At 43.9% G+C, this 18581-nt stretch overlaps 1 protein-coding gene across 2 annotated transcripts; it reads right to left on the bottom strand.

The window, feature by feature from the left end:
* Nucleotides 1-679: 679 nt before the first annotated feature.
* Nucleotides 680-17510, bottom strand: LOC311033108 (melanopsin-A-like). 2 transcript variants are annotated; one of them, XM_084040299.1, is made up of 11 exons: nt 17351-17510; nt 12975-13111; nt 12636-12769; nt 10384-10587; nt 8460-8631; nt 8052-8213; nt 7050-7157; nt 6316-6484; nt 6002-6193; nt 4110-4181; nt 680-2986 (listed from the first exon to the last, which is right to left on the bottom strand). In XM_084040299.1, the coding sequence occupies exons 1-11, from the start codon at nt 17471-17473 to the stop codon at nt 2789-2791; spliced, it is 1671 nt and encodes a 556-aa protein (XP_083896425.1). In that variant the 5' UTR covers nt 17474-17510; the 3' UTR covers nt 680-2788. The 2 variants fall into 2 exon arrangements, with proteins under 2 accessions (XP_083896425.1, XP_083896426.1); XM_084040300.1 differs by lacking the exon at nt 680-2986 and adding an exon at nt 3850-3911 and having other exon boundaries at nt 4076-4181.
* Nucleotides 17511-18581: the final 1071 nt, after the last annotated feature.

The following is an 18581-nucleotide window of genomic DNA, read 5'->3' as shown; positions in this document are numbered from 1 at the left end:
CCAAAATGTATGATTTAGCATTTCAAACGCTTTCATTAAATGACCTGAAGCCGAGATGAAAGACAAAGCTACACACCTGAAGCTACTACAGCATATCTCATCTTACCATATATATATATTCTTTGATTTGTATTAAATATAATATTTTTTTAAGCACATTTACTCAAATAATGTAAGTAATCTTAAGTGAGTGTTTCCATTTCATGCCACCTCATACTTCTCCTGTAGAGATAAATAGGGGTTTGTTTAAACACCATTCTTAGCTTGAGTTACTAAAGTTTGCAGCCTCTACCTACCTCACCTCACGAACGTCCATCGCGTGCAAACCGAGTACCGATTTTCACCTCTGCAGGGCACCAAAGTTCTGCAGGGACGCCTATTCAGGTCAAACACCATGCTGGATCACCCGTCCACCACATCTGTCCCCGGATATATCGGACGGGTGTGACCTCGGCTGACGGCACCGCGTTATCTAACATCAGGATGTTCCAGCTGTTATCTGCTGTGCTCGATGGATTTCTTCCATTCGGGAAACCGACCAAATCATTCATGAATATATCCGTCGGTCAGCGCTGACGGATGGATGCTTTAGGAGCTGCAGTGACCGCAGTCATGGAAATGATTAAGTGCAAGCTCGTTCAAGACGAGGTGTGGCCGCTAGAATTTAGCAACATTTTTATTTAGAAAAATAAATAACAACACAAAACATTTTGTACAAAGAAAACAAAATCAACATGTAACCATCACTTCCATTGAACGATCACTTCATTAAAGCAGAATTAAAATTTTTCAGGAAACACATGGTCATAACACGTCATTTTGAACATTCATTCATGAGTACTACAGGACAAATGAGCAACGGCGGGAATGATTCAACCATTTGTTGCCTCGTTAACAAAGATTTGAAGCTTTCATTTGACTGTTTGCCACTTCAGAGAACAGTAATTACAATCATAGTCAAGGATGCAGCGATCTTAGGAATGTCAAAAGGAACCGCAATGTACAGAGAAAAAGAGCTTTGGAAATAATAATAAAAAGTCAGATGTCAAAACACATAGTTGGCGTTCGGTACATCTGTCTATGATTACATCTATAATAACAATACTGAAAGCACACCCTTAGTACACAGTAAGGTAATGAAGTAAACTGCTGTCTGAACATCTCAAAGTAGATATAACAGCAAGGTATGGCATCAAGAGGAATGCAAAGTACAGTACTGAGTTATTCAGTGCACACACACACACACACACACACACACACACACACACACACACACACACACACACACACACACACACACACACACACACACACACACACACACACACACACACACACAAAATTCGGTGATGTTCTATGGTGTTGTGACATATCTGTGACCTGATCCGTGGTGCTGCATGTCACCAGGAATAGATTAATCAATTACAAACAGCCAGAGGGGAAACAATGTGATGGTATCCTCTCATGCCCCCCCCCCCCCCTATCAGTACATAACAGTATTACAGTAGCAGTGTTTTTCCCACAGGTTGATCTGAATTTAAATTCATTTGCGGTGGTTTTTGCGTGTTAGCGTGAGGCTCTCTCGTGTCTGCAGCGTTGCATCGGAGAGGTCATTTTTAAATAAAATGCACCCCCCCCCCCCCCCCCCCCCAGAAGACACTTCAGTCAATCTGAAATAAATCTCAAATAATAAATACAAAAATACACAATAGAAAGAAAAAAAAAAATAGCTTTCACGTGGTGAAAAATCTACGCGTGGGCTGCCTGAATAGATTTGACACATGGGAGCAACAAGTGCTGGCAAACTGTTAACCTACACATCTAGAATAAACAGGACGAGCAGCCCGATGAAGTTCACCCAGAATTCACTGTCACTTCAGCTCGAGCTAACTCCTGCGCCGCGGGCTGCTCATCGTTTTATAATAAGCAGCATGATTTAAGTTCTTTGAGAACCAAAATGACGAGTTTGAAAGTGGTTTCAACCTGCATGTAGTTGTAGTTGCAGTGTAGGATGTTGGTTCTCAGTGGGATCAGTAGCGTCACCAGTAACAGGAGTCATTTCTTTTAATTAGAATGTAGCAAATACTGCTTAATGCATCTTTAATATCAGTATTCATAGTAAATAGGAAATACACAAACAATAGATTTGTTATCGTTCTGGGTTGGAAATGATTTCATATTTAGAGAAATAAATGAGTCAAAAACCAAAGTATTGACCTACTGTGCTTCACAGTATGCATTAATGCATGTTTAAAATATGGCTCATAAACTAACTTTTCATGGTTGATGTCCCCAGTTGTAGTCATATTGCCCCAGAAGCTAACAGTTGGTAAACAGCACATTCAGGTTATGTACGGCAAGATTTAGACATTTTTGTATTTTGGGTTCTTCTCAAATACCATGACAAGAATCTAAAACAGTCAATAAAAATCGAATCAATAGCCCAACCCTAGATATTTCACTTTTCACATTGTGTATTTAAGGCTAATTTGCTGCCGTCGGCTCCCGAGGTAATCCTCCTCCAACCACCATGATATGTCAGAAAAAAAGTAAAAGGAACGTGCAAATACGCACACGTGTTTAATTTGACTGTGCATTCACACTCGCAAACTCACACCATGTATGAACAAAAAAAAAATGTTTAAAAATAAAAATAAAGCGCGTGCTCTGGCTGAGAGTTACCATTACTAGCGAGCAGCATGCCGGTACAGAAAAGTCCCACGTAGCGTGATATCAACACACATGCACACACGGTTTACATACGGATGATGCGCTTCTGTCCAGTTGTTCACGGCGACACCGACGTCTCCAGCCTGGAGACGTCCAGGGGCTCCTTGGCAACCGGGCCGTGCGTTTTGGTCAACTTGAGGTTGCCATGGAAACCCGGAGGACTATGCAGAATAGAAGGGCTGGATATAGAGGTCACGATGACGGATGCCGTCGTCTTGCACGCAGTCCTTGGCCTCGACTCGTCCGTCACGTCCAGCTGTGTAGGTGGAAGAAGAGAGGAAGACGTGTTCAGGCATCGAGACGAAGAGGAGGCGGCGGGGAGGTTTGTGTGAAGGGAAAACAAACGTGGCGAGGTAGAGAATGACGTTTTTATCAACTGGTCCTCTGATTTCGATCAATACAACTATCCCTCGACTCAACCTGCCAGTTCAAGACGCGACACCGCTTTCCCCACAGTGTGTTGATGGAGTGGAACTGTATCACCCCTACACATCGAGATGGAGTAAAAGTACGAACCGAGCACACTTTAGGTAGAATTTGTGAAGGATAATTCTGTTTTAATAAAAGCTCTTAATTTGTAACTTTGGGCAAAATCGGCACAAAGAAGTTGGATCGTACCACGTTAAAGGAACAGTTTGAGGATTATTTATCTTATAATAATAAATATTATATGTGAAGCTGCAGTCAGCAACCAGTTAGGTTAGCTTAAAGACTAGAAAGATGGGGAAATAACTAAACCTGGCTCTGTTGTTGTCCCCAACTAAGCAAAATAAAACCCATCACTCCTTTGTGCTAAGCTAAGCTAACCGGCTGCAGCAGCATCATCACGTTTAGCTTCCAAACACGAGGGTGGTATCAATCTTCTCATCTAACTCTTGGCAAGATAGATAATAAAAGTATCTTTGTCTTTGATGGGACCCAGATTAAGGAATGCGTAACGGAAGTTAGGCATACTAATTTTAGTTTATATCATTGAATAAAGTTTGACTCTTTTGCAGCAACATCGTCACATTCCCAGATCTTAGCGATTACTTTGGAAAGTATGGGTTTTTTTTCCCCCAATCTTTTTGAGTTGTGCCTTCTTTGCTCAAAATTATTTGTAGTGTTGCAGAAATGGAGACTTGTCCCTCCAAATGGTCGTAAAACACAAATGACTTAAACACCTGGGCGGGACGAAATAGCTTGAAGCTATTTTATTGACAGACGTGAGTTTTACATCTAAGCTCAATAAGGCTTCCTCTACTCAGGCAAATGTTTTTTAGTAGGATAACTTTGTTCCTGATTTGATTTCTGTCATGGGAATCGCTGATTTTCTTGCCACAAAAACAAACCAAACGTCTACAACATCTACAAAGGGTGCACAATCGGTGGACTCTTACAGTTGCAGGCAGACAGCTGGTTGGCTTCAGGCTGACGTCCGACATGGAGATGTCTTCAGGCTCTGTCAGAGTCTGAACAGTGTGCACATAAACACAGCATAAACACAGTGTGAGCTACGATCAAAAGATCTGTTGTGAATAGCTACGATCAAAAGATCTGTTGTGAATAGCTACGATCAAAAGATCTGTTGTGAATTACTCGGTCACATTTTTGTTAAAAAAGAGTGACTTCAAATCAGTTAGAAGAGCATTTCCTCCCATAGAGTTTGTACCAGTAACATCACATCGGCCATTAGCAACAGGATTAGCATTAGCACTGAAGATGGATGCAACCACAATCTCGTGGTTTTCTTGAAACCCACGTTGCTGCATTCTTAAAGGAACAGTTTGAACTTCGTCTGACCAGCGACTCTAAGGCTGGACGTTGCCTGGCAACCAATGAGATATCATGTGTTATAAAGTGAGTCCTAAAGGTGCTGGTAGACAGATTGTTACCTTTGGACAGAGTAAGGCTACCTGTTTACAGTCTTAATGCTAAGCTAAGCTAAAAGGTACACTTTTTGGGGGCAGGTTTTGTAGCAAAAATGGTAGGCCTACTACAAATTGCATTTCATTGTGCGACCCTGTTGTACAACGACAACTTTAACCTCAACTCTGCAAAAAAGTGAATAAGCAGATGTCCCAAAATGTCAAACTATGATCAGGTTTTAAAGTACTTTAACAAAATGGACAAAAAAAATAAAAAATGTATAGCAAAGTAAAGATTATACTGGCAAGAGACAAAAGTCAAAGTGCGCTGCTCTGAGCAGAGATGGAAGCAGATGACTCCTCGACAATCAACCGTATTTGTCTGCAACAAGTGCAGCACAGTGAAACACGGGATTACGTCATGCGAGCTGTGGATTAAATCTGAAACTCCCAGATTATTGGATTAGTGTTTGGACCCTGTCCTGCATGGCAGTACGTGTGTACATGTGGGTTACTTGTGATTTTGTTTGTGAACTAAGACGATTACACAGAGACGCACATAGTATGAAAGCTTTGTCAGTTCTGACCATAGACTGTATATTATCTAGGCCAGTGACACAACTTAACTCCCAGATAATCGAAATATGACCAAAGAGGAGGCGGCTAGCGGCGAGTGAACTCAGATGACACCCACCTATGACTCAAAGCAGCCACGCCCCTTAATTATGCAAAACGGGTGAGTATGTTCAAATTAGGGGATTATTAGTTTGAGAGATTAAAACCCCCTTTTTTTTTTTTTGGACCAGGCTGTCATCAGCAACATGATTTTGGCAATTTCAATATGTGGGTCTAATGGGGATTGACTCATTTCTGGAGCTAGTGGCCATTAGAGGAACTGCAGTTTTTGGCACTTGACTTCATTTCTCCGCAATAGAATCACCGACTCAACCTTTAATACAATTCAAAGAAATGAAAAGGAGGACTCATCCAAGATACAGTTCCGAGTCTTAACTGGATTAAATGCGATACTGAAACACCGGGATCATGAAGTCAAACCGTACAGTTAAAGGGTGATCGAAGCACACAACCTCCTGGAGTAACTTGGCGTGAAACACCGAGCGTAACGTCTGGAGACTTTAACAGGACTCCAAAACAACATGACCTCACTTCGGAAATTCGGGAGGAGAAGATTAAGATCGACCTTGACGTTATGACAAAACAGAAGCAAAATCGCCAAATAAAATAAAAAAAAAAACCCTAAATGACACTCGACCTCGGTCTGACGACACCCATCTGACACTTCAGTTACTAAAGTTGGAAATGCATGACTTTCAGGTTGCATAAATCTGCACTTTAACACATACTAGTGCACATTAAAGTATGCAGGTAACGACACAGATCCCCCCACTCCCCCCGATACTCACTGTGACCTGAGAGAGGTGACATATGGCCGGGTCAGTGGGGTTGTGGGCGCCGGTCCTCTCGAACTCTCCAGTGTTGTTCCCTCTCACCTTTGACCTCTGGCTGGCGTGGCGAACCTGCTTGACGTCACCGGACACCTGGCGGACAGCGGGCGTCCGAGACGAGCGGTCTTCCTCCGTGTCGGAGAAGTGGGCCTTTTTGAGACGAACACGGACGAAAATCGCGACACTAAAGATCAGCAAACTCCGAATTCAAAGTGTTTGTCATTGAAAGTGTAAGACATAGACATACCAGATTAGATATGAGGTACACTCACTGATTCGCTCTCAGACAGGGAGGAGTTGTGGTGCTTGCAGGCTTTGCTCTCCGATTGGCTGGTGAGGGTTGACCGGCGCGTAGACTGGAAGCTGCTGCTGCTGAAACGACCTCTGCCGGTAACGCACAGCAACACCCCGAGGTAGGGGATGTACCTGCTGAGCGCTGACCTGAAGGAGGGAAAAACATATTCAAATCCATAACTGTAGTGTGGAGTCCCTTGACTATGTTGACGACTTACGATTCTTTTTATTCTGCACACATAACCATCCTGGGAGGTTTCTTTCACCGCTGTTATTTGACATTTTCTTTGTGAGCAACCAGAAGCTAAAAAAGACATCAACAGGTGGAGAAAGGGCAACACAGAAAATTTCACCCAGTACTCGGACCAAATTAAAATTCCAAATTTACTTGGGCAGAGACAAACATTGCCATGAAAGCAGCAAATGTCACAACCTTTAACGTCACCAAGGTCTGCCTCCTGCTTTATAAAATAGATTTTCTTTCAACCAGAGGTTATTTTTCTTGTTAAAAGTGATGTTTTTTGTTAAAGTTATGTTTTATTCCTAATCATTTATTTTCATAATATTGTAGTTGTATGTAATGTATTACACTCACACAGTGAATCTCATTCGACCAACGGCAAATAAAGTAGAAATTCATCACGACGTCATTTCCACAGCATCGCTCGAGTCGTCTGCGTGGTGAAACTCGACACGAGATGTGCAAACCCACCTGTATTTGGGATGCGTGATGGCGTATATGATGGGGTTGTGGATCGCAGAGGCTTTGGCGATCACGGCGGGAACAGAGTTCATGTAGGGAGTCAACATGTCGGCGTACCTGAGAGACAGGAGAGACGTCGGCCAGACAGTCACAACCACACCCAGAGTCAAAAACTGTTTTTTTATCATCATGCATTTTTACAATTAAAATCCTGCACCTTTTGATGGTTTAAATGTATTTGTCTCAGTTTTATATTGATTGACTGTACATTTGGGGGAAAAAATGATACGTATGTCAAAAGGCAATAAATAAAACACACTTTCAATTAGCAACGATAACTAACAGGAAGCAGGAAGAAGCTAAATACTTGTCCAGTCACTCACACCCCGATTCTATACCAACCCATCAATACTCAATCAATCACCAACACCAACTCTCAACCAACCCCCCTAACTAATCCACCATGTTCATCGTCATCATAATTAACTGCTACATAATCAAGAATATGAAAATATAACAACATCACCATTCGTGTATTTTACATTCCCCGTCCTCATTGAGATCTTTTTAATGCTGATTCTGAAAAGACTCGCTGTTTTTTCCAAATGTATGTCTGCAAAGCTTTCACTATGACACATTAGCACCCTGTGAAAGCTGATAAACTAGTTCAGCAAACAGTTGCTCATTCAGATTCAAAGATATATGGAGCAACATTCATTTAGACTCATGTTTCTGGCTGCCATAAAGCGACAACATCGATTTGAGCTTGAGATTCGGGTGATACACATCTGTAGGTTCATTACGGTGAGAGAGCCATTTGTCATTTGATACATCTTTATTATGAAAATGATTACCGTAGATTCCGTGAAGATCTGATACGGCCATAAATGCAGCTTTGACAAGATGTCAACCCCCCCAACAAAACGGATTGCGTCACCGCGTTTTGACTTCCCACCGAGGTGTTTTGACTTTCTCTAGCCGCCGACAAAGCGCTCACACATGCACACGTACCCGGCGAATGCGGTGAGGGCCGCGCAGGAGTAAGGGGCCCAGGAGATGACAAACAGCAGGATGACGATGAGTGCAATCTTGGCCATCTTCCATTCATTCTTCATCCTATGGAACCTCTTTGCAGAGTCTCTGGTTCCCTCGCAGTTGATCTTTGCTATCGCTCTGTCAAACACAGACACACCATAGTGTTTTTTTGCTTTTAGTTTCAGTATAACCTGTAATTCTAGATGAAATTTCCCTTTTCAACCTCTTTTTTCTTTCCTCAAGGGAATTTTTGTTTTATATTTTTCTTTTCAGTTCATTTATTTTGACAGCTAAGTGACTTAGACATGTAACACACACGGCAGGAGCATGAATAAACATCAACAGTGTGTGTGTGTGTGTGTGTGTGTGTGTGTGTGTACCAACCGCGTTGTGTGTCGGATGGCTCTGAAGATGCAGCAGTAGCTGAAGATGATGATGAAGAGCGGGATGAAGAAGACGAAGGTGAAGAGCAGCATGGTGTAAGAGCGGACGGACGGGGTGAACGTCATGTAGTCCCAGGAACACGACGTCATCAGACCCTCCGGGACATAAGCGCCTGTGGAAGAACACACACACTTCAGCCATGAAGTCTTCCTATTTTTGTTTTGTTATTTGTTTCTATATTGTGCATCTTCCAGCTTTTTCCCCCTATCTGAACTATTTCTCGTTGTACCTCGATTAACAGCCCATAAGGAGAAATCCTTATTCGGTTTCTTTCCGACAAAGTAAGCCTTATTCGTACGGCGCTATTTTTACCTGGGGATCGCTATGCATCTCCCATGCAAATCTGTCAAATACCATCGCATATTACCTTCCATATTTGACTGAAGATAGGCATTATGTGACGGTGTTAGCCCACTAACTAATCTGCATCTCCGTATTTTGGGGTTTTTGTTGCGCAGCTGCCGATGGAGGGAATCACCAAAGTCATTAGGATTCATCCCCTGGGGCCCATGAATGGTTCTAGCAAATGTTTTGATAGTGTATCACATATGTCACTCTGAACCAAAGTGTTGGCTCACCTACCCAACTAACTGACTTCACCATCCAAAAGCTGGCTAGCATTTTCTAATAAGCCCCTGTAACTGATGGCTTGGCTGTTTTCTTAAATGCAGCGCCATTTGTCAAGCTCAGGCTGTAATAAATGACTATAGGAGCCGAGTGGCTCGCATGTAAAATCCATGAGAGGAAGCATTTTGACCTCTCTCGCTTTGGAAACTAACACTCGTAGTGTTTGGAATTCACACCGCGGGCTTCTTTTATATGGGACAGCATCATTAATTTCACACTTCCACAAAGAAACACACGCACACTACAATTTGTAAATATGATTTAGCAGCAGACTTCCCCCTCCTTTTCTCCAGACACGGAAGGAAGCCGTAAGTCACTTTTATCACACAATGCGTTGAGTTGTTGTAGCAGTGGGGGCCCTGACCCCAAGAGAATTTCCAGTAGGAAAACGGCCACCTCAACAGAGCAGGGTGTGTTTAAATAAAATTATACATTTCTCCAACCTTCTAAACTTTTGGTGCAATCGTTCTATTCAGTGGAAATTGAAGCAAACTGCTTGCTTTTACGTGAGATGGACAACTGGAAAACTCATGGTATAATTGGCTGTGCGCACACATAGGACTTCTTTGTTTTCATGAGGGATTTAAAGATTGCTTTGACCTGTGGAGTTCCCCTGGGCTCTATACTGGGCCCATTACTGATCTATGTCTACATGCTGCCACACAGTTTCATTGTACGACACTGATTCATTGTCATGCAGCTGAACTCCTACTTCATTTTCTCCTGCATTTTCAAATACGTGATGTGTTTTTTTTTTGTATGCCCGCTGGTTCTACCGTGACTTATGTCCTGTTTGGACAGACTCCATGTTGTAAAAGTGTCAAGAGTTTTGAGAAGGAAGAGCTGTTTCCTGTTATTTTGTTTGAACAGATGAGGGAGCCGTGTCACAGCACGGGCTTTTCTGGTACCTCTGGGGAATTGTATTACCACCTCGGACAGCTGATAGAAATGAGTGACAACCTGTTGAGTGCAGTGAGACGGTGGAAGACTTTCACTGGATGCCGACTTGTTAACTCCAACATACACGTATGTTATTTGGGAACACGTTTGACGAAGGAAAGCCTGACTCCACCAGGTCATTATCAATTATTGTTGGTCTGTTGTAACGTCAGCTACAGGTAAGGAGGAGGCGATGCCCTCTGCTTACTGTCTTTATGTTAAATGTACTCGTCAGAGGAATCACACTGATCAGCAACGACTCAACATTCAGGCGTCTTTTGACTGCAGTTGTACTCACTCCAGCCAAAGAAGGGAGGCAGGCTCCATCCCGCGGAGTAGACCCAGGCAGCAGCCAGGATGCTCAGGGCTTTCCTGCGAGACATCACCCCCAGGGAGGCAAGAGGCCTGGTAATCACCACATACCGGTCCACCGCAATCACCATCAGTGTCATCATGCTGCAGATGCCAAACAGCGCTCCGCAGAAGGCATACATCTCACAACCTGGAGACGGAGAGGTGAAAAAAGTATTCGAGACGCAGGACAAATATGTTTGCTCCCTGATGGCAGCCGTCAGGATGAATCCATCCTGGCAGTAGATCCTGCATCTCTGCAACTGCTGGAAATACTGCAGCTTGAATACGCTTCGTAACCCACAACTCCTTTAATATCGATGGTCTTGGACACAAAATGGGTAATTTTCATTTGCCAATGTCACTTCCATGTCAGCTTTTCTTTTTTGTATTCTTTGCAAATATATTATCTAACAATCTACACCTGCTACACACGCAGTAAATTATTCATTTGAACCAGATAATAAAGGCAAGTATAATTACATGCATCGGTGTTGACGGAGTCTTTTTTGTTCCATACTTTAATGTGCTAGAGAGTCGTTACGCTAAATGTATCCATAATGTATGAAGGCAAACACATTCTTGCACTCTTGCAGATGTATGTACAAGCCTATAAAGAGAGAGAGAGAGAGAGAGAGAGAGAGAGAGAGAGAGAGACACACACACACACACACACACATTACACACAATACACTCCATCACCACTTTATCAGCCGATGACCATTCGAGCTCTCATCATGGCACCACATCCAAGAATCTGAGTCCGTGTCGCCCCGTGTGAAGAAACTCAAACAAATACCTCTCAGGCGCTTGGCCTGTACGGCTGTCGCCCCGACCATGTGTGTTTGACAGCCCCTTGTTAAGTTGCGGAGGTAATGCAGACCAGATTGGCTCCGAAAGCAACAGCAGAGGTTCTCCAGAGAGGAACAATATTACATAAGTCCTCTGGCGTTCACTGCGTCGGGGTCAAGTATATTTAAAAGTTCAGAAGTGAAAAGGTCGTGTAATGATTTCCTGCGACGCGTTAAGGAGCAAACCTTTTTAGAAACACTAATCAAGAGGTGCTTTTTCCATCCACCTGAATGCCACTAAAGACGGAAACATCGGATCTGTGTGGAGCGACAAGGAGACATGTCATGTTCCACGAGAAAAACAAAACAAAACAAATAATAATAAATGCAATATTTCCATCACGTTTTACACGTTTTTCCAGTGTTTGAGATTTCAATTCTTTAATCCGGTTGTCCGGTTAATCCTCTTCATCTGAGGATTAGCGCCAGCGACTGTTTATCTTCATGCGCCCAGCTACTCAGTTTTTCATAGTAGAAAATGGAATTTTGCACTCGTTTGCATCTTTTTCATAATGAAATTTGGTGAAAACTTGAAAATTTGGGACTTGGCGAAACGGCAAAAGCAAACGGAACAAAAAGTCCACAGTAGCGGCTCGCCAAGAAACAAAACACACTGCCAGCAAACCATTGGCTTGCTTTTTCGTTAGCTTCTTCTCTACGTTATTTTTTGAGTCCCTTTCAACCGACGGATGCTCAAGCTGCTATTTTAGCGCGACTATAGGAATTAAACAGCAGTTGGTGGCACTTCAGTGAAGAAGGATCAAAGTCATCAGAATTCCTTCTTTGCGATTTAATTAATGTCTTAATAACTTCTATCCAAGTATTGCTGAGGTTGCGTTTGTCAAACTGACACGCTGCGAGTACAAGAGGGGAGTTTCTGAGAAATCCAGTAATACAGGATGAATAAACACGAATAAAACACGTTTTTGCTTCGTGTTTTCCATCAACCCCCATTCATCCATGACCTCTGTTGTTGTCTAAGACTCTCTATCTCTCTGCATCTTTTGAATAGGCAGAAGGATAAAGGTTTCGCGGATGGCTGGAGGTTGGCGGTGGATGAAAAAAAGAAAAAGAAGAGCAGAGCTCCAGATCTAACAGGCGATGAGGCTGTCTTCGTCAAGGTCAGGGCGACTCCCGGAGGAAAACACAGCGCTGCAAACTATCGGTGCTTGATCAGTGAAGTGCGTAGCCTCTTTATCTCTGGTCCCACTAGGTTAATGCTGGTGGATAACGCACACATGCATAAAGGACATTCATGGAACTTGTAGACAAACAGGTCTGACGCACACGTAACAGAGAGCGCGTGTTTCGTATATAATACTAATGTAAAATGTTTTTTTTTTTTTACCTTTCTTCCCAAAGATCCATCGCTTGTGCATGCTGGTGATGAAGAAGATGGGCGTCTGAGTAAGACACATGAGGAAGTCTGTGATGGCCAAGTTAATAATAAAAACGTTGGACGGCGTCCGCAAGCTCCGGCTCCTGCAAACACACACACACACACACACACACACACACACACACACAGACACACAGACACACAGACACACAGACACACACACACACACACACACACACACACACACACACACACACACACACACACACACACACACTATGTGTTATTATCATAGATACATGTAACAAAAACAAATGGTGCTGAAACACACAAAAAAATAAAAAGTACCTGCAGAAGGCATATATGACGAGGAAGTTTCCCAGCATGCCTGTGATGCCCACGACCAGGATGACGACGCCGATGGTGTAGTGGGCGTGGTCCGGGACGTCTACCGTTGGGAACGGGTAGCTGGGAACCAGGGAACCCTAGCAACAGCAACACAGGGAGGAGAGGGTTCATACGCAACACATTTCTGACCTCCTGCTACAAAAAGTGCCATGGAAAATAAATTAAATTACGTGGTACTGCACCGTGATGGAAAACATAGTCGCTCTGTTATTTGTAATTACTTTTTTCTTGTACTTACAAGACATTTTTTCATATTATTTTATAATAAAATAATGACGTAATGGCAAATTATTCAATTTTTTATGATAAATTTAAACGTTCTTGGTATTTCATAAAAATCAACATATGATGGAAACCAACGCTATAGTTGATGAGTTGGTAGGTTGTTATAAAATGTGAACTTAAAAGGAAAGGTTAACATGTTTTTGCTGACCTCAAGTGGTCAAAAACATAAATTGTGTATTTAAAATTGAAAAAAACAAAAAAACAAAAATATAATTAGACTATTTGAAGTGGCAGAAAATCTGTTTCCTTGTTTGAATTGAATAATTGTTAAACCACATTCAAAAATGACATGATTACATGATCATTTAAAGCATCGTTCGGGGACTTCAAGCATGTCCATAAGCAGCCGCTCTGAAGAGTTCATCCGACTTCAAGAGCTCGGAGAAGATGAAAGTGTCCATCCAAAGCAACTCCACAAGGCCTCTGGCACGGCTTACACCAGCTCGCAGTATCTCAAATTGACCTGTCCCTAAGCCCCGCCCCCCTGCCGCTGGAGCTGCCATGGAGCCCACACTGGCACTAATTGCACTCCCCCACATAAATAAAATTATATTTAGGAGACGTCAAGCTAGTAAACACAGCTGTGTATACAATATTAAATATTACTTTTATTTATTTATTTTATGGAGGAAGGAAATGCATGCAATGATTCACACACTAGTTTCTGGTCCCTTTCTGAGATCAACAGTGAAACATTTTGAGAGCTCGATGAGACTCATTTATCCAGGAAAAATCCCAACTCCATGCATCTTCAAAAACCTTACTGTTTAAAACACTTGTTCTAACTCAGGAAGATGCATTTGTTTGGGGATTTGATAAAAGCCCAATAAAAGCCCACAGCTCCACTTCATTCAAATTCATGGGGACTGTTCTCCACTTTTCTTTTTTGTCTCTTGCTGTGTAGACACACACACACACACACACACACACACACACACACACACACACACACACACACACACACACACACACACACACACACACACACACACACACACACACACACACACACACACACACACACACACACCAAGTGTCCGTTTGCCAAGCATCTGTTTCGGCGGTCCTACTTTCCTGCAGTCACACGTTCCTGTTGCTAAAACAAGAAAAGAGAAGCGGACGACATTTGAATAGAATGACTGAGACGTGATGGAGCGGTCGTGTAAGCAAAGGAGTTGAAAAGGGCATGTGGACGTATGAAAGCGGGGACAAGTGCAGGAGAGTGAAGGTGATGCATATGGCGTGTGTGTGTGTGTGTGTGTGTGCGTGTGTGTGTGTGTGTGTGTGTGTGTGTGTGTGTGTGTGTGTGGAATGTAAACACACAAGGATCCGGTCTGACACCTTCATCCGTGATGTAGTGGATCTCACTCAAGGTCTCCCCTCCTTGCTTCATTCTTTTTCCCATCCCTGACACTCTCCCCACCGGATCCCCCCCTCCCTCCCTCTCTCATCCTCTCTCTCTCTCACTCTCTCTCCCTCCCTCTCTCTCATCCTCTCCCTCCCTCTTGTTCTCTCTCTCTCTCGTTCTCTCTCTCTCCCTCCCTCTCATTCTCTCCCTCTCCCCCCTCTCTCTCTTATCCTCTCCATCCCTCTCCCTCCCTCTCCCTCCTTACCCCCCTCTCTCTCTCCCTCTCTCTCCCTGCCTCCCTCCTCCGCTATTCCCAACCTGTTAATTCCGTCCTTCACGTCCATTCCCTAAATCTCTTCCGATCGCTCCCTCTGTAGCAGCTCGGGGGCAGATTACGACTTCCATGCCTCGCGTCTCCTTAAAGATGGTAAATAGTGGCTGGAAAATCTCTCTCTCTCTCTCTCTCTCTCTCTCTCTCTCTCTCTCTCTCTCTCTCTCTCTCTCTCTCTCTGCAGACACGTACACTGCAGCCAACGCGCCGGCATTTCTGGCTTTTCCCTCGTCGGCGGAGAGCGAAACAATATAAATGGTCACGTGGCCGTTTAATGGATGAGAGAGAAAGAAGAGGACGATGAGGTAGTGAAGGAGGCACATAATTAAATGATCACAATAGGAACCGACTTTGGATTAAAACCCACACATTAAAGCATGAACAGCCGTGCACGTGTGTTTAAAGCTTACAAACACAAAGGCTCATTTAATAACTGGAACTTCCCTCTTTGGCTCATAATGAGTGCAGAGAAGAGGAAATAGGTGAAGGCCAGTTTCCCTGTTTTATTATACTTTTATTTCATTTCTTTGCACGATTAAGAAACCTCGTGGTCCTGCAAGTTAATGTCACTCAGTAGTTGATTGATTTGACTTTTGTTCGTGTCATCGTACTGAAAGCAACCGAGAAAAACATACCTATCGTTCAGTAGCTCAGAGAGGCAGTATTGACGAACGCGTTAGCGCAGCTGATTATCTGTCGCAAGTCACGAGCGAGCCATTAATCAGCCAGTATTGTCTGATAAGTGGCTACCTGCAACGTCAGACAGGCAAACTCTTGTTTACGAGCGAACGCAATCTAATCCACTGCAGAGCAGCCGGGGGACGTGATCACAGAGGGGCCACCTGCGCACACAAATCCACATAAACATCTGCACACATCAGCATTCTTAAATTGGACCCATGCGTTTGTAATTGTCCAGAGATCGTCTGATAGATGATCAACAGAGAGAGAGAGAGAGAGAGGGGGGGAAAAAAGAAGCAACAGGCGTCGGTAAACGGAAAAGAGGGCTCCAGAGAGAAACCCAGAATGCTTTTAAAGAGTTTTAAATGAAAACCACACTTATTGCGGAGTAGAAGATCCCCATCTGTTTCGGCAGAAGCTGCCCTCGGGCGCTGCTCCGGTATCAGCTTTCCCAGCACTCCCACCACGAAGGGCCAGGGCCACAAAAGCTACTGAGACCCAAGCCCGCAGGTCTGAACTTCAAAGTCCAAGAGTGAACCATTCACACTTGTTGAACTACATTTACCATGGCGGTGCGCCCATGTGCTTCTCAGTAGGTCTCTCTCTCTCAAAACCCCAGTCAATATCTGGACTCCTGGGGGGGAGAGTTTCTTTGCATGCTCTATATAGTAGGTAGAGTGCAGGGGTGGATATACCGCTGTATTGGTTTACACATCTGTATAGAAAGGATATCCCTGAAGGCTATGCACAAACTAACCCCACTCTGACAGAGAGAGTCCCTTCCATGACTTTCCAAATGTGAGGAAAAAAACTGCAGAGTTGGCACGATTACACGCCTTTTAAATTAAAAAAAAAGTATGCAGCGTAATTTACAATCCAAATCAGCATCCACACCACCAGTTGTTTTACGTCTCCTCGGCCTGGCTGCTAATGGAATTTCCTCTTTTGGGACGATAAAAGTTGTGAACTGGATTTAACCTGCAGTCTGCATCTGATAAATTAAGACGAGGAACCTTATAAGGGGGGAACATGGGATCGCTGATCGTTCACATGTTAAGATTGGGATTAAACGTGTCCACACAAGTGCCATTCAGTGCCATGTTGTCACTTTTGTGCAACGATTATTTCTTCTGGAATTCTGACAGCAGATGGGGTTCCTGAACTCACCACACATTAAAGACGCTTTGCTTTTTTTTTTTTTTTTTTTGACGAGCACGTTCACCACAGACGTGACACATCAGTACACCCACAGCAGTTTTTTTTTTTTTTTTTTTACAACAATGTCCTGTGCAGCACCAGCGATGACGGGACCCTGCCTTCATTCATCTCCGGCGGTGAATGAACGGAGCGCAGACGCGCACGAGAGGACGGTGCGATTCATTCATTCACAGTTAAAAACTTATCATCGCACGCGCTCGCGCTCACTCACGCCTCCCTCGCGCGACATTGCTCAAACGATCCGGCGGAGGAATGAAAACCACCTGACACTTTCTCTGCAGGTTTTTTTGGGGGGGGGTTTTGCCAGAAGTGGCGAGTTTTACAGACGTATAGCTGCTTGGAAATCGCTGCGGGCGGTCTCCAGTCACGTGGCGGGGCATTACTTCCAAGCAGCAACAAACAATTAAACAATTAAAAGAGAGAAGGGGGTGGGGGTGTGGGGGGTGTACTCACAGCTGTTGCGCCGGGAGACAGCTCCATGAGCCGGTGCGGACCGATGGAGCTGATGTTCCAGGACGCCCGGCTGGTCGGGTCCGATGTGGGGACCCCTGGTCCAATCAGGAGCCTAGAATCCATCCCCCCCCGTCCACGGTGGTTAACGAAAAACGCTTTAAGTGGGAGCAGAGAGGCGCGGTGTCGACTACGTGAGGTGGTCTAGGAGTCCAAGTGGCAACTCATCACCGCCGCCCTGCTCTCCTGCCTCACCGACAGGGGCTACTGGCTGCACAGCAGCTGTGCAGGCAGGGGTGGGAAAGAAGTCCTCTCTGTCTCTCGTCCAATCCCTGCTGCCGGGATTTTTTACTTTTCCTAGGCTCTTCCTCCGCCAACAGACACGTAAAGGGCTAATAATTAATAACACAACCGCGCAATCAACACCACGTGTATCCATCTCCTGCGCACCAGCAGAGGGGGTGGGACACCTTGGACACATCTGCATCTACGCAATAAGAGATCAAACATTTATATTTAGTGTTTTGCAGCGACGTGACTCAAGTGGTCCAGGTTTTCAGACAGAGAGAGGATTTAAGTGCATCCGTGGGGAAAGGTCAGGGTCGCATAGAACAGGCTGCTGCAAAGGCTAAAGAAGGATAGGAGTGATAGAAAGATTAAAAGGAATCTGTTTGGGTTTTTTTTTAGGAGGGGGCCACACATTCAGTGTGTGTGTGGAATGTTTTAATCCTGAAGAAAGGAAAGAAGGATGGGGATGAAAGAAGAGAGAATACAGGCAGAAAATGATGGGATGATATCAACTGGAAGGGAAATTCCTCTTTTTTTCTACTTGAGTCTTACAGTGTGCAAAAAAAACCTTTTAATCAGTCTCAGCATTTCAAAAGATGTAGACGTTTATCAGTAAAACTTGCCCCAATATATGCCAAGTAGCACATATGTGACTTAAACCTGCAATAACTGTTTTTTTGTCCACTTGGGGGCAGTGTAAACAAGCCGTCAACAGCATATTATCACTGTACGAACGCTGAGCGCTATAAGCTTCAAAACTGACGTTACTAGGGACTCTTGGCAAAATTAACTAACTACGCATTAACTTATGACTCTGATGACAAAATATCAATATTTATGTTGAGTTTTACCCAGGACATGAACACTGGTCTCCTGCATCTGGATGTTTGTGACATACATTTATAAAAACGGGTAGCTCAACAAACGCTGGTTCACAGTCGTGATA

The sequence above is a fragment of the Eutrigla gurnardus genome (genome assembly GCF_963514095.1).
Source record: "Eutrigla gurnardus genome assembly, chromosome: 22".
In the NCBI taxonomy this organism is placed as follows: Eukaryota; Metazoa; Chordata; class Actinopteri; order Perciformes; family Triglidae; genus Eutrigla; species Eutrigla gurnardus.
Note: the sequence above shows the minus strand (reverse complement) of the source record. Positions and strands in the feature narration are given on the sequence as shown.

Coding starts and splice junctions, on each gene's coding strand:
- LOC311033108 (XM_084040299.1), bottom strand. CDS start 17,473: ATGGATTCTAGGCTCCTGATTGGACCAGGGGTCCCCACATCGGACCCG. Junction 13,112..17,350: donor TGTCTCCCGGCGCAACAGCT/GTGAGTACACCC, acceptor TGCTGTTGCTAG/GGTTCCCTGGTTCCCAGCTA. Junction 2,987..4,109: donor CCAGCTGTCTGCCTGCAACT/GTAAGAGTCCAC, acceptor CCACCTACACAG/CTGGACGTGACGGACGAGTC.